The sequence below is a fragment of the Monodelphis domestica genome, chromosome 2 (assembly GCF_027887165.1).
Source record: "Monodelphis domestica isolate mMonDom1 chromosome 2, mMonDom1.pri, whole genome shotgun sequence".
Lineage (NCBI taxonomy): Eukaryota > Metazoa > Chordata > Mammalia > Didelphimorphia > Didelphidae > Monodelphis > Monodelphis domestica.
This window is the reverse complement of record NC_077228.1, coordinates 165,904,111-165,919,231: the sequence shown is the minus strand read 5'-3', so window position 1 is coordinate 165,919,231 and position 15,121 is coordinate 165,904,111. Positions and strand designations below refer to the sequence as shown.

Sequence of the window (15,121 nt, the reverse complement as noted above, 5' to 3'; positions counted from 1 at the left end):
TGAGTCTATGCATATTAGTGGGAATGGGTGAACCTGGCCTTTAATGAGCAGAATTCATTTCTTCTTTTTTTTTTAAACTTAAACCTTTTCCTTTTTATGTATTGGTCCCAAGGCAGAAGAGTGATAAAGGGTAGGAAATGGGGGTTAAGTGACATGCATAGGGTCACACAGCTAGAAAGGGTCTGAGGCCAGGTTTGAACCTAGGACCTCTTTTCTCCAGGTCTGGCTCTCAATCAACTGAACTATTCAGCTGCCCTTGATTCATTTCCTTTGAAAAGAACTGGCATTAACTTTACCTTATTGTTAAGACTCTAGACTCATGTTGGCAAACCTATGGCACATGTGCCAAAGTATCCTGGAGGAGGTTGCTCCCTTTCCCCTTTCCACACATGCCTGAGGACATTTCTCCCATCATCCACCCCTGTGTTCAGCATTCCAGCGAGAGAATTTCCTCTCTCTCCTCTCTGGAGTAAGGCAGGGGGTTCACATTTGGCATGAGGATTGCAGTTTGGGCACTCAGCCTCTAAAAGTTTCGCCATCCCTGCCCTAGACCATTGAAGCAGGCCACTGGTTTCTCTAAACTATGCCTCTGTGGAACACATAATATACCCTGTTTCTTTTGGGAAGACAGTTTTCAAATGTAACTCCTTTTCCCTCTTAAATAAACTTATTGCTTCTCCCAAGTTTCATATTTTTATTGAGCATTCTAACATCCTTCCAGTTTCCCAGGTTCCCAATGTAGATATAAATGGAGATATCATAAGCAAATTAGAAAAATAGTTATTACGTGTCAGATATATGAGAAGAATTTATGAAGAAACAAGAGATAGAAAGCCTTGTGAGATGCAAAATGTATAATTTTGATTATATTAAATTAAAAAGGTTTTTACAAATAAAATACATTATAGCCACGATTAGTAGGAAAGCAGAAAATCGGGGTAAATTTTTTATAAACAATTCCTTGGATAGAGATCTCATATCTAAAACTTTACCAAATTTACAAAGATATGAATCATTCCCCAATTGGTAATTGGTCAATTGATATGAACAGATGGTTTTGGATGAAGAAACAAAAGATATGACTATATATATTTACATATTTTATATGTATATATGCATATATAGATTGAGATTTTAAAATACCTTAATTACTGATTAGAGAAGTGAAAATCCTCTTATAATCAGAGAAATACAAATCAAAATAACTCTGTTACCACCTCACACCTAGCAGACTGGATAACATGACAGCAAAAGAAAGTAATAAATGTTGGAGGGGATGTGGCAAAATTGGGACATTAATGCATTGCTGGTGGAATTGTGAATTGATCCAATCATTCTGTAAGGCAATTTGGAACCATGGCCAAAGTGTGCTAAAAGACTGCCTGCCCTGTGATCCAACCACACCACTGCTGGGTTTATATCCCAAGGAGGTAACAAAGAAAAAGACTTGTACAAAAATATTTATAGCCATACTCTTTGTGGTGGCAAAAAATTGGAAAATGAGAAGATGCCCTTCAATTAGGGAATGGCTGAACAACTGTCAGACTGGACAATGCCACTATTTTGTCTCTTTCACAAGGTGACAAGGGAAAAAAATAAAGAAATCTATATGCTCTTTAAATTTTTTTAAAATCCTTACCTTCTGTCTTAGAATCAATGCTGTGTGTTGGTTTCAAGGCAGAAGAATGTTAAAGACTAGGCCAACAGAACTAAGTGACTTACCCCCGATCACACAACTAAGAAATGTCTAAGGCCATATTTGCACCCAGGACCTCCCATCTCTAGAGATGATTCTCAATCCACTAAACCACCTCGCTGTCTTTAAACATACATGTTCTAAAATTTTTATAATAATTCTCTTTGTGATGGCAAAGAACTGGAAATTGAAGGGATACCCATCAATTAGGGAATCACTGAACAATTTGGGACATATAATTATGATGGATTACTACTGTGCTATAAGAAATAAAAAGCAGGTTAATTAAAAAAAACTGGTAAAACTTAAATGAAACTATGAAAAGCAAAATGAGTAGAACCAAGAAAACATTATATATAGCAACAGAAGAAAAAAGAAAGAACTAATAAACAGAAAAATGTAAGACATATATATAGTCAAATGATACCTTCTCTGTTTCAGGTAGGGAAGGAAGAGAGGGAGATATATGGGAATTTTAATGTAAAAAATTAATTAATTAAGTTTTAAAAATAATAAAACCTAGATCTAAACATATCACTCCTCTAGTTGTTAATCCCAGTGGCTTCCTATTATCTCTAAGGTCAGGCATAAAAGCTTCTGCTTTGTATTTAAAGGACATTTGACCTATAATTTTTCTTGACCATTGTACATTACTACTTTCACATACTCTAGTTTTAACCATATTGCCCTAATTGCTTTTTTTTAAACCCATACCTTCCATCTTAGAATCAATACTGTGTATTGGTTCCAAGGTAGAAGAGTGGTAAGGACTAGGCAATGGGGGTTAAGTGACTTGCCCTAGGTCACACAGCTGGGAAGTGTCTGAGGTCAGATTTGAACCTAGGACCTCCTGTCTCTAGGCCTGGCTCTCAATCCACTGAGGTGCCCAACTGCCCCCCTAATTGCTTTTAATCTACTCAAATATATTTTTTAAAAACCCAACAAAACAGTATATGATATTCTTGACCATCTTTGAAAATATTGTTCTTACTTGACTGGAAAAAAATCATTTCATCAGGTTGGAAACTGAATTTCTCTTGGGTTGGTATTTAATTTAGATTCCTTAAAAGTGGAAATAATCTTGACAGGGTTAAGGTGGGGTTCTCAATATGATAAACAACCTGCAATGATTTCTGAGGCTTAAGAACTACCAGAAAAGGTTAATCAAAAGTTACAAGGTCCTGAAAGTAATCAAATTTATTAAAGACTTCTGTGATATTCTACTAGTCCGCTGTTGCCAAGCTGGTACACAAGGAATTAAAGAAGACTATCATTGCTAAATGCCTCATGGCACATTTAATTATGGGTGGAAATATCTATTTTTTTTTCCAGAAAAATAAAGATCTGACCCTAGAGAGTACCTGTAAGTTATTCTGTAAATTATTCTGCTTCCTTTGTATCCCTCATACTAAATACACTTCCTGTCACATACTATGTACCTAATTCTTTTTTTAAAAATTGTTTATTTAGTCAATTTAGAACATTATTCCTTGGTTACAAGAATCATAATCTTTCCTTCCCTCCCCTTCTTCTACCCTTCCCGTAGCTGACATGCAATTTCACTGGATATTACATGTGTTCTTGATAAAAACCTATTTCCATATTATTAATATTTGCACTATGGTGATCTTTTAGAGTCTACCTCCCCAGTCATATCTCTACTGACCTATGTAATCAAGCAGTTGTTTTTCTTCTGTGTTTCTACTTCCACAGTTCTTCCTCTGGATGTGGACAGCATTCTTTCTCATAAGACCCTCAGAGTAATTCTGAATCAGTGCATTGCCACTAATGGAGAAGTCCATTGCATTCGATTATGCCACAGTGTATCCATCTCTGTATAATGTTCTCCTGGTTCAGCTCCTCTCACTCTGCATAAATTCCTGGAGTATGTTCCAGTTCACATGGAATTCCTCCACTTTATTATTCATTTCAGCACAATAGTATTCCATCACCAACATATACCACAGTTAAGCCATTCCCCAATTGAAGGGCATCCCCTCATTTTCCAATTTTTTTGCCACCACAAAGAGCATGCCTATAAATATTTTTGTACAAGTCTATTCCCTCATTATCACTTTGGGATACTTGTACATAATTCTTATTGACTGACAATGGCTTATGTGCAGGCACTGTGCTACAAACTAGGTGAACAAAAACCAAAATCAAATCATCCTTCCCCTCAAAGAGTTACCATTTTATTAGGAGAAGCAGTCATATAAATATTGTATGGAAGGAGAGACAATCTGAGAATCATTGGTGTACCAGAAAAGCCAGAAATAAACAGTAATCTTGATATTATAATATATGATCTCATCAAAGAAAACTCCCCAGAGATTCTCGAACAAGGGGAAAAATATGCATCGAAAAAGTTCACAGAATACCCTCTACACTAAATCCCCAAAAGAAACTCCCAGGGATGTAATGGCCAAATTCCAAAGTTTGCAAGCAAAAGAAAAAAATTTTACAAGAAACCAGAAAAAGACAATTTAGATATAAAGGAAAACCAAACAGGGTCACACAGGACCTAGCAATTTCCATTCTGAACAACCGTAAGGCATGGAACATGATATTCAGAAAAGCAAGAGAGCTGAGTCTTCACCCAAGAATCAGCTATCCATCAAAACTGACTATGTACCTCTAGGGGAAAGTATGGCTATTCAACAAAATACAAGATTTCCAAGTGTTTGTAAAGAAAAGACCAGAGCTCTGTGGAAAGTTTGACATCCAAACTCAAAGAGCAAGAGAAACATGAAAAGGTAAATATGAAGAAAAGGGAAAAGAAGAAAAATGTTATCTTTTTCTTTTATTCAAACTCTCTTCTATAAGGACTACATTTACATAAAATTATTTATATTAATATGTGAGGAAAATGTAATGAGTAACTCACAAAAAATTGTATGCATCATTAGAGTAGTAAGAAGAATCATGCATAGGGAAAGTTTGGGGCTTCAAGATGATATGGAGAAAGGGGGGGATAGAAAGAAAAAGGGAGGGGGGAATCATTGATGGTACTAAGATATACACAAAGAAATAGGGGAAAAAACTTAAGTAGAATAATCTTTCTCACACAAAGATACACATGGGAAGGGGAGGGGAAGAATTCTCCTATAAGAAGGAGAGGAAGAGAGTTTTTACTTAAACTTTACTCTCAGTGAAATCAACTATAAGAGGGAAGAGCATCCAAATCCATTGGAATCTTGAATTTTATCTTTTCCAACAGGGTAAGGGAGAAGGGAAAACCAAGGGGGGGTTAGGGGAAAGGGGAAGGAAACACAAAAAGGGAGGGAAAGAGAGGGGGAAGGGGAAGGGAACAAAAAAGGAGGGAATAAAAAGGGAAACATATCAAGGGAGAGGACTAGGGGGACTGATTTAAAGTAAATCACTGGCTTAAAAGGTTATATAGCTAAAGAAGAAAGGTCAGAATTAGGGGAAGATATCAAAATGCCAGGGAGTCCACAAGTGACAATCATAATTTTGAACTTGAATGGGATGAAAACACCCATAAAATGTAGATGAATAGCAGAGTGGATTAGAATCCAGAACCCTAGCCTATGTTGTCTTCAAGAAACACACATGAGGTAGGTAGACACTCACAAGGTCAGAATTAAAGGATGGAGTAAGACCTTCTGGGCCTCAACTGATAGAAATAATGCAGGAGTTGCAATCATGATATCTGACAATGCCAAAGCAAAAATAGACCTGATTAAAAGGGATAGGGAAGGTAACTATATTTTGTTAAAAGGGACTTTAGACAATGAGGAAATATCACTAATTAACATGTATGCACCAAATGGATAGCACCCAAATTTCTAATGGAGAAACGAGGAGAATTGAAGGAGGAAATAGATAGTAAAACCATATTAGTGGGAGACCTAAACCAACCACTCTCAAATTTAGATAAATTATATAAAAAATAAATAAGAAAGAGGTAAAAGAAGTGAATTAAATCTTAGAAAAATTAGAGTTAATAGATATATGGAGAAAAATAAATAGGGACAAAAAGGAATACACCTTCTTCTCAGCACCACATGGCACATTCACAATGATTGACCATACACTAGGTAACAGAAACATAGCATACAAATGTAGAAAAGCAGAAATAATAAATGCAGTCTTTTCAGATCATAAAGCAATAAAAATAATGATAAGTAAGGGTACATGGAGAACCAAATCAAAAATTAATTGGAAATTAAATAATATGATACTCCAAAATCAGTTAGAGAACAAATCATAGAAACAATTAATAATTTCATCGAGTAAAATGACAATGGTGAGACATCCTTTCCAACCTTATGAGATGCAGCCAAAGTAGTAATCATAGGAAAAATCATATTCCTGAGTGCATATATTAAGAAACTAGGGAGAGCAGAGATCAATGAATTGGAAATGCAAATAAAAAACTCGAAAGTGAACAAATTAAAACCCCCCAAAAGAAAACCAAACTAGAGGTCCTAAAAATCAAGGGAGAAATTAATAAAATTGAAAGTGAAAGAACTATTGAACTAATAAATAAGACTAGAAGCTGGTACTTTGAAAAAACAAACAAAATAGACAAAGTACTGGTCAATCTAATTTTAAAAAGGAAAGAAGAAAAGCAAATTAACATCATTGAAGGTGCAAAGGGGGACCTTACCTCCAAAGAAGAGGAAATTAAGGCAATCATTAAAAACTACTTTCCCAATTATGTGGCAATAAATATACCAATGTAGGTGATTTGGATGAATATTTACAAAAATATAAATTACCTAGACTAACAGAAGGTAAAATAGAATTCTTAAATAATCCCATATCAGAAAAAGAAATCAAACAGGACATCAAATAACTCCCTAAGAAAAAATCCCCAGGGCCTGATGGATTCACAAGTGAATTCTATCAATCAAACATTCAAAGAACAGCTAATCCAAATACTATACAAACTATTTGACATACTAATGAAAGAGGGAATTCTACCAAACTCCTTTTATGACACAAACATGGTACTAATTCCAAAGCCAGCCAGACAAAAACAGAGAAAGAAAATTATAGACCAATCTCCCTAATGATAATAGATTCAAAAATCTTAAATAGGACACTAGCAAAAAGACTGCAGCAAGTGATCAGAAGGGTCATCCACCATGATCAAGTAGGATTTATACCAGGGATGCAGGGCTGGTTCAGTATTAGGAAAACCATCCACATAATTGACCATATCAACAAGCAAACCAACAAAAATTACATGATTATTCCAATAGATGCAGAAAAAGCCTTTGGTAAAATACAACAGCCATTCCCATTAAAAACATCAGAAAGCATAGGAATAGAAAGGTCGTTCCTAAAAATAATAAGCAGTATATATCTAAAACCATCATCTAATATCATCTGCAATGGAGATACACTAGATTCATTCCCAATAAGATCAGGAGTGAAACAAGGATGCCCATTATCATCTCTATTATTTGACATTGTACTAGAAACACTAGCAGTAGTAATTAGAGAATAAAAAGAAATTGAAGGCATTAAAATAGGCAAGGAGGAGACGAAGTTATCACTCTTTGAGGATGACATGATGGTCTACTTAAAGAATCCTAGAGATTCAACCAAAAAGCTAACCAAAATAATCAACAACTTTAGCAAAGTTGCAGGATACAAAATAAACCCGCATAAGTCATCAGCATTTCTATATATTTCCAACAGAGTTCAGCAGCAAGAACTTGAAAGAGAAATCCCATTCAAAATCACCTTAGACAAAATAAAATGCTTAGGAATCTATCTCCTAAGACAAACACAGGAATTATGTGAACACAACTAAAAAACACTCTCCACACAACTAAAACTAGACTTGAGCAATTGGAAAAACATTAACTGCTCATGGGTAGGATGAGCCAATATAATAAAAATGACCATCCCACCCAAACTTATCTATCTATTTAGAGCCATACCAATTGAACTTCCAAAAAAATTTTTTTTACTGACTTAGAAAGAAAACCATAACAAAGTTAATTTGGAAGAACAAAGGATCAAGGATATCCAGGGAAATAAAGAAAAAAAAATACAAAGGAAGGGGGCCTTGCAGTCCCAGATCTCAAACTATATTATAAAGGAGCAGTCATCAAAACAATTTGGTACTGGCTAAGAGAAAGAAAGGAGGATCAGTGGAATAGACTGGGGGCAAGCAACCTCAGCAAGACAGTATATGATAAACCCAAATATCCCAGCTGGGGGGACAAAAACCCACTATTTGATTAAAACTGCTAGGAAAATTGGAAGACCATGTGGTTTGGATCAACAACTCATACCCTACACCAAGATAAACTCAGAATGGGGATTGACTTGAACATAAAGAAGGAAACTATAAGTAAATTAGGCAAACACAGAATAGTATACATGTCAGACCTTTGGGAAGGGAAAGATTTTAAAACCAAGCAAGACTTAGAGTCACAAAATGTTAAATAAAAAATTTTGACTACATCAAATTAAAAAGTTTTTGTACAAACAAAACCAATGTAACTAAAATCAGAAGGGAAGCAACAAATTGGGAAACAATCTTCATAAAAACCTCTGACAAAGGTTTAATTACTCTAATTTATAAAGAGCTAAATCAATTGTACAAAAAATCAATCCATTCTCCAATTGATAAATGGGCAATGGACATGAATAGCAGTTTTCAGATAACGAAATCAGAACCATTAATAAGCACATGAAAAAGTGTTCTAAATTTCTTATAATCAGAGAGACGCAAATCAAAACAACTCTGAGGTATCACCTCACACCTAGCAGATTGGCTAACATGACAGCAAAGGAAAATAATGAATGCTGGAGGGGATGTGGCAAAGTAGGGACATTAATTCATTGCTGGTGGGGTTGTGAATTGATCCAACCATTCTGGAGGGCAATTTGGAACTATGCCCAAAGGGCGATAAAAGACTGTCTGCCCTTTGATCCAACCATAGCACTGATGGGTTTGTACCCCAAAGAGATAATAAGGAAAAAGACATGTACAAGAATATTCATAGCTGCTCTCTTTGTGGTAGCAAAAAATTAGAAAATGAGGTGGTGCCCTTCAATTGGAGAATGGCTGAACAAATTGTGGTATATGTTGGTGATGGAATATTATTGTGCTAAAAGGAATAATAAAGTGGAGGAATTCCATGGAGACTGGAACAACCTCCAGGAAGTGATGCATAGCAAAATGATCATAACCAGGAAAACTTTGTACACAGAGACTGATACACTCTGGTACAATCGAATGTAACGGACTTCTCCATTACTGTCAATGCAATGTCCCTGAAAAATCTGCAGGGATCTAGGAGAAAAAACTCTCCACAAGCAGAAGACAAATTGTGGGAGTAAAAACACTGAGGAAAAGCAGCTGCTTGACTACAGCGGTTGAGGGGACATGACTGAAGAGAGACTCTAAATGAACACTCTAATGCAAATACCAACAACATGGAAATGTGTTCGAATCAAGAACACATGTGATACCCAGTGGAATCATGCATCGGCTAAGGGAGAGATGGTGGGATGGAGGGGGAGGAAAAGAAGATGATCTTTGTCTCCAATGAATAATGTTTGCAAATGACCAAATAAAATAATGTTTAAAAAAAAAGAAAAGGCTTATATTAAATGTGAAATGATGCACAGGAATTTCTATTCCATAGTAAACTATGGAATCACATTTAATTCTCCATTAGGTTTCTTCCCAGCCTCTCATCCTGACATGTCTGATATTTCATAAAGCAATCATTTCTTTCTTGGAAACATCTCTCAGATTAGTCTACTCTTCTCTATTTGCCATGTTACAATCTCAGTCCAAGTCTTTATAACCTCACAAATTGATTACTTTAACAACTGGTTAAATAGTTTTACTGCCTCCATCACTTCCCCATTCCAATCCATCCTGCATCAGCTGTGAAACAAAACATTCTTAAACCACTTTTTATCATATAATTTCTCATGATTAAGAACATACAATGTTAATTATGTCCTATTGCAAATTCAAACCTTTTATCTTGACTTTCCAAGGTCTCTTGAATTTGACCTTGTCCTCTGCATTTCACTTTATAATCTTTCAAACCCTCATCCATTCTTCCTAAATCAACCCCATTATTGTCTCCTGGACATGCCAAACTTGTTTCTGCTTCCATCTTTGCCCTTAGTGTTCTTCCATACATAAAATTATTTTTCTCTCATTTTTACTGTCCAAATCTGACTCATTCTTTAATAGTCATATCTCTTTTATATAGTCAGGAATATCTAATACAGTTCCAGTTTTTCTCTGCTCTCTCTCAATTTATAATGTATCTATAATCAATAACACAAAGTTAATCACTTAACTGTTCTATTTTGGAGTGATGGTTAGAAATTTTATCCCTCCGAGTAATCAAATTTTAGAACTAGTACGTAATTTAGAATGGTAGCATAGTTCATTGGAAAGAGAAAAAAAATCAAGTTAAAAAAGACCTGGGTTCAAGATCTGTGGGGGTGTTTTTTTTTTTTTGAGGATCAAATAAGCCCATGTTAGTAGTTAAATCAATTCAGTTTATAAGTGCAGAAACCAAAGCCCAGAGATGTTTTGATGGGCTTTGTCTGATAAAAGACAGTTTGAACAGGCATCATGTTTTATATTTGCACCCTTCCAAACACTTCAGTTTAATTTCACAAGCATTTATTAAGCACCAGAATGTACAACAAGAGCCACTATGTCATGGTAGATAAAGAGATAGTCTCAGAGCCAGGAAGACCAAAATCCAAATGTTGAGATTGGAGAGTGGGCAACTCATTGATCTCTGAAAGCTCCTGGGATTTTCTAGGTACAAAAACTGTTAAGCAACTATCAATCTGCATTAGTAAAGGGAGTTTCCTCACAGGGCATTCCCATAAAATTATAGATATGGGTCTCTCCATCTCTGTCTCTGTCTCTCTGTCTGTTTGTCTATCTTCTTTCTCTGTCTCTGTCTCTTTCTGTCTCTCTGTCTCTCTCCCTCTATCTCTCTCTCCAAATGTGCAAGGTTTGTTCTAACTTCTGGGGACACAGTACAAACACAGAACAATCTCTACCCTCAAGGAATATCTAATTCTTCAGAACTAGCAACATGTTGGGCACAGAGTTCATTCTCAAAAAATAAATATTGTATGCTTGTCCATATCTATTCACTCCAGACAGTAGATAAATGTACAATTCCATCTCTTGATTCAAGGGTTATTGAGTCATAGATTTATAACTGTAAGTGATCTGAGAGGTCATTGAATCAAAACCACTTTAACCTAGGAGACTAAGGTACAGAGATGTTAAGTGATTTTTCCAAGACTACAGAACTATTAAGTGTCTCTTCTTGACAGAACTTGGAAAGAGTGAATATGGACATAGCTGGACGCCAAGGAGGTTGTCTTGCCTCTTTCAGCAGCTTTTAATAATGCCATAGAGGGGATATATATATATATATATATATAGATAGATATATATATATAGATATAGATATAGATATAGATATAGATATAGATATAGATATATATAATGCCAATGGTAATTGGGGGAAAGAAAAAAGGAAAAAAAAAGAAACAGTGAATTTGCCTGATGGTAAAGTGAAGAATAATAAAGTAACAGATGCTATTCATAAAGCTCTTTATAGTTTTAGAACTATGAAGTTAAAACACTTCCTTTACAACCACCTTGTGAGATAAGGAATACAAATATTGCTCTCTTTTATTTTACAGATGTGAACACTGAGGTTCAGGGAGTCAGGTAATTGGCTCAGGGTTACACAACTACTTAAGGGTTAGAGAAATCTATGAGCAGAGATGTAATCAATATTAATCAAGAAGGGAAGGAAATGTGCTAAAGTAAGGTGGGGCACAAATCATTTCTATCTAATTTCCTTGTCAAGTTAATATTTACCAATCTACAGTACAAAACCCAATTTAGGCTGGTATAAATACTCTTCTCAGACTGGGCCATAGGCATGGTTCTTGAAGGGCAAAGTAGGAAGCCAAGCTCTACCACTTCTGCTTTTGGACCAGTTGCTATCCTTGGAAACTCCAGGAGAAAGAGATGGAGAAGTGGTTACTGTGGACCCTGCTCCTCATCACCTTCTCAAGAACTATGGCCCTAACAGGTAGAAAATGACCTTGCTGGTCTGGGGGCTCTCTTACTGAGCCAGGGAAATAGGGGTGACACAGACACAAGACAGAGGAAGTTGATGCATATGAAAACAGAAGGAAGCCAGGCTAGAGAATAGGAAGCTTCTCCTAAAGCTGAGTGGCTTGATATTGTCAATCTTCTGGGAAAGAGAAGTTAAGCTTCCAGAAGGAGATATCACAAAATCATAAAATTGTTTAACCTGGTCTTTTTGTTATTGTTTAGTTGTTTTCAGTCATGTCTGACTCTTCATGACCACATTTTGGGTTTAAAGATAAAAGTCTAACTTTTCATTTCCTTCTCTAGTTCTTTTTTACAGATGAAGAAACTGAGACAAAGAGGGTTAAGTGATTTAAAAACTAGAGCTTTTACTTTTACTACATAGCTAGTAAATGTGTGAGGCCAGATTTGAAAACCGGAAGAAACCAGGCACTCTTTCCCTGGTGGCATCTATCTGCACTAACCCTAGCTTTAGAAGCACTTACCTAATTCAATCTGCACCTGCTCTATGAATGTACACTATAGTTTTCTTGAGGTCTATAGGTAAGAGTGGTTGGTTCCCTGACTATCTGTTTAGTGTCTCTGTCCCAATCATATGTCCTTTGGAAGAGCTTTAATCCCCCTCTTCTCTCCTCTGTGATTGCATGAGGGATTCCTACCTGGCTGCCTTTTGTCTCTTCTGTTCATTACCGAGCCTCTGGGGCTCTTTATTAGGCTAGCTGCAAACTTCAGAGTATAGCCTTCTCCTCTCTTGTCCCTAATAAGGAAATTACTCACAGAAGTCAGAATCTCTGACTAGATGTTTTAAATGTATAGACTATAAATGTGAGTGTGCAATGCATGTGATATGTTAGGATGGGTCAAGCAGAGACTTGTTCTGTTATTCTGAATCTAACCTTTCTCTCCACATAGACAACTGCGAGGAGGAAAACAAAGAACAACATTTTCCAACTCAGTCCTTATACAAAGACCTCCACAGGAAAGTATTCCTTTTCCCAGCATCATCGGCTGATTCCTATGTGACTCTGAGTCCACTGAAGAACACAGAGCTGCAGAATTTCACTGTGTGTCTGTGGACCTACACAGAACTGACTCGTGGCTACTCTGTGTTCTCTTATGCCACTCAAGCTTCTACCAACGAGATCCTCCTCTTTAGGGATAGTGTTGGGCAGTACAGTTTGACCGTTGGATCAGAAGAGGTTACCTTCCAGGTGCAGGAGCCTTCCTTTACCCCAATAAATATCTGTGCCACTTGGGCATCAGCCTCAGGGGTTGCTGAGATATGGGTAGATGGGATACCCTTGGTGAGAAAGGTTTTGAAACAAGGATATACCTTGAGTGCAAATGCCATGATCATTCTGGGGCAGGATCAAGATTCCTATGGGGGTGGGTTTGATATAAATCAATCCTTTGTTGGGGAAATTGGGAATGTGTACATGTGGGATTATGTGGTTCCATTCCATGAGGGTAAGATCAGTTGTAGTCAAGCCAATGTCCTAAACTGGAAGAAAATGAAATATGAGAAGATGGGCCATGTAATTATGGTGCCCCAGCTGAGAGACTGAATCCCATTTTCTTCAGATGATGTGATCAAGATAAATGAAGATGAATGATGTTGAATGATTATACCCTTTGAGATTAAAAGTACTATTGTTTTGTTTTGGCTTTGGGTGTTTTCTCTTCCTTTTGGAGTTCCCCTAAGGGACACTCATATATCCTGGGTCAAAATAAGCCTGTAAGAATGACTTTTTTTTTTACAGAGTGAGTACATACATCTCCCAAAATGAGCTGAGCATGGTCTGTAAAAATCTAGTGTAGCATCTGGGCCTTGGCTGGGCTACTTGGGGAAGGTTAAAGCCAAGTTCTGGTCCCATCTAGTAAAACCAAAATGAAAAAACACTAATTTCACAACCCTGCCCAACTTGTCTTATATACTTATTAGCTATTTGATTCTAGCTTGACAAGGCATTTTTAGTCTCTAAGTTTCTCTGTCTATAAATGTAGATGTTTGGGCTTAGTAGGCTTCATGGTCCCTTCTAGCTCTAAATCAATGATCCTATCACCCTCAGTGGAGGCCAAGGAGATAGTCACTGTGCAGGTGCTGACTAAGATGAGTGTGAATTATTTTTTAGGGTTGTCTATGGTTCAGAACCCCAAGATATATGTTATATGAATAGGGTCTAATTTCGTGGATTGTCCCTTAAAACATCCTTTCTTTTGCTTGTATTGCTTCAAGTGTTCCCTCTGTGAAATTTTAGATTTGTATTTAAATTTGTATCTAAATCTCCACAATAAGAATAAAAAAAATTTTTGTCTCCCTTATCAGCACTTAGAGTACCAATGTGTATGGTAATTCTACTCTACAAGAAATAAAGAAAATACATGTAGTTGTTGGAAATGGAGGGGGAGTTGGAACAACCCTGATTAATAGATTTATCCACATCCCAGTTGATATGATCATAGAACTTAAGCAGAAGTTATAAAGACAACAAAGCAATGGTGCCTTAAGTACAAAGAAGTGTTTCTTTTTATTACCACTTTCTGAAGTAGAAAGGAGTTCTACTTGGTGGAACTGGAAGACAGTTTGCTATTGACTAACAGATTTGCCATATTACTGGTATTCTTTGAAAAGTAATCAGTAGAAGTTAATGTAGGAATGAGTGTTTACAGGAACCCTGGCAATAAAGAATAGAGACAAGGATGGTGGAAGATACCTAAGACCTGATTTCCTTGGGATATGGGTGAGCGGAAATTTCTTTCTATTCTCCATTTCCCCATTGGTGATTATGCTTTTAAGTTGAACCACTCACCCAATAGAAGCCTAGCATTGCTCTTTGGAATGAATGTTCTTTTGTTATTTACTATTTCCATAGTAGCATTTCTCCAAGAATTTAAATCAAGTTCACTGGTCTATTGTTTGTAGAATCTGTTCTCTCCTTTCTTTGAAAATAAATACATTTGCCCTATTTCAGTTCTCTCTATTTTCCATATATATATATATGTATATATATATATTTGTTATTGTTATTTCTTTTTTAAACTTAAATTTATTTTTTCAATTACATGTAGAAATCATTTTAAATAATTGCTGTCTGACATTTTGGGGATTCAAATTCTCTCTCTCCTTCCTTCCTTTCCCCCCTTCCCAAGGTGGTAATAGTTTCATGTAAGTGATATCAGTGATGTCACGTAATACATATTTCCATATCCTCAGGTTCTGAAAGAAGGTACATATCACATATTTTTTAAAAACTCATAAATGAAATAAAATGAAAAATGAAATGCTATCTTCTGAAATCAGACACTCTTTC

At 36.1% G+C, this 15,121-nt stretch overlaps 1 protein-coding gene across 1 annotated transcript; it reads left to right on the top strand.

The window, feature by feature from the left end:
- Positions 1-11,723: 11,723 nt before the first annotated feature.
- LOC100030117 (mucosal pentraxin-like) lies at positions 11,724-14,124 on the top strand. The gene is made up of 2 exons (XM_001379668.4): positions 11,724-11,787; positions 12,723-14,124. The coding sequence occupies exons 1-2, from the start codon at positions 11,724-11,726 to the stop codon at positions 13,373-13,375; spliced, it is 717 nt and encodes a 238-aa protein (XP_001379705.2). The 3' UTR covers positions 13,376-14,124.
- The last annotated feature ends 997 nt before the right edge of the window (positions 14,125-15,121 follow it).

Excerpts from the sequence above, each read along its gene's own strand:
- LOC100030117 (XM_001379668.4), top strand. The coding sequence starts at position 11,724 with ATGGAGAAGTGGTTACTGTGGACCCTGCTCCTCATCACCTTCTCAAGA. Across the intron at positions 11,788-12,722 it reads AAGAACTATGGCCCTAACAG|ACAACTGCGAGGAGGAAAAC; the intron begins GTAGAAAATGAC and ends CTCTCCACATAG.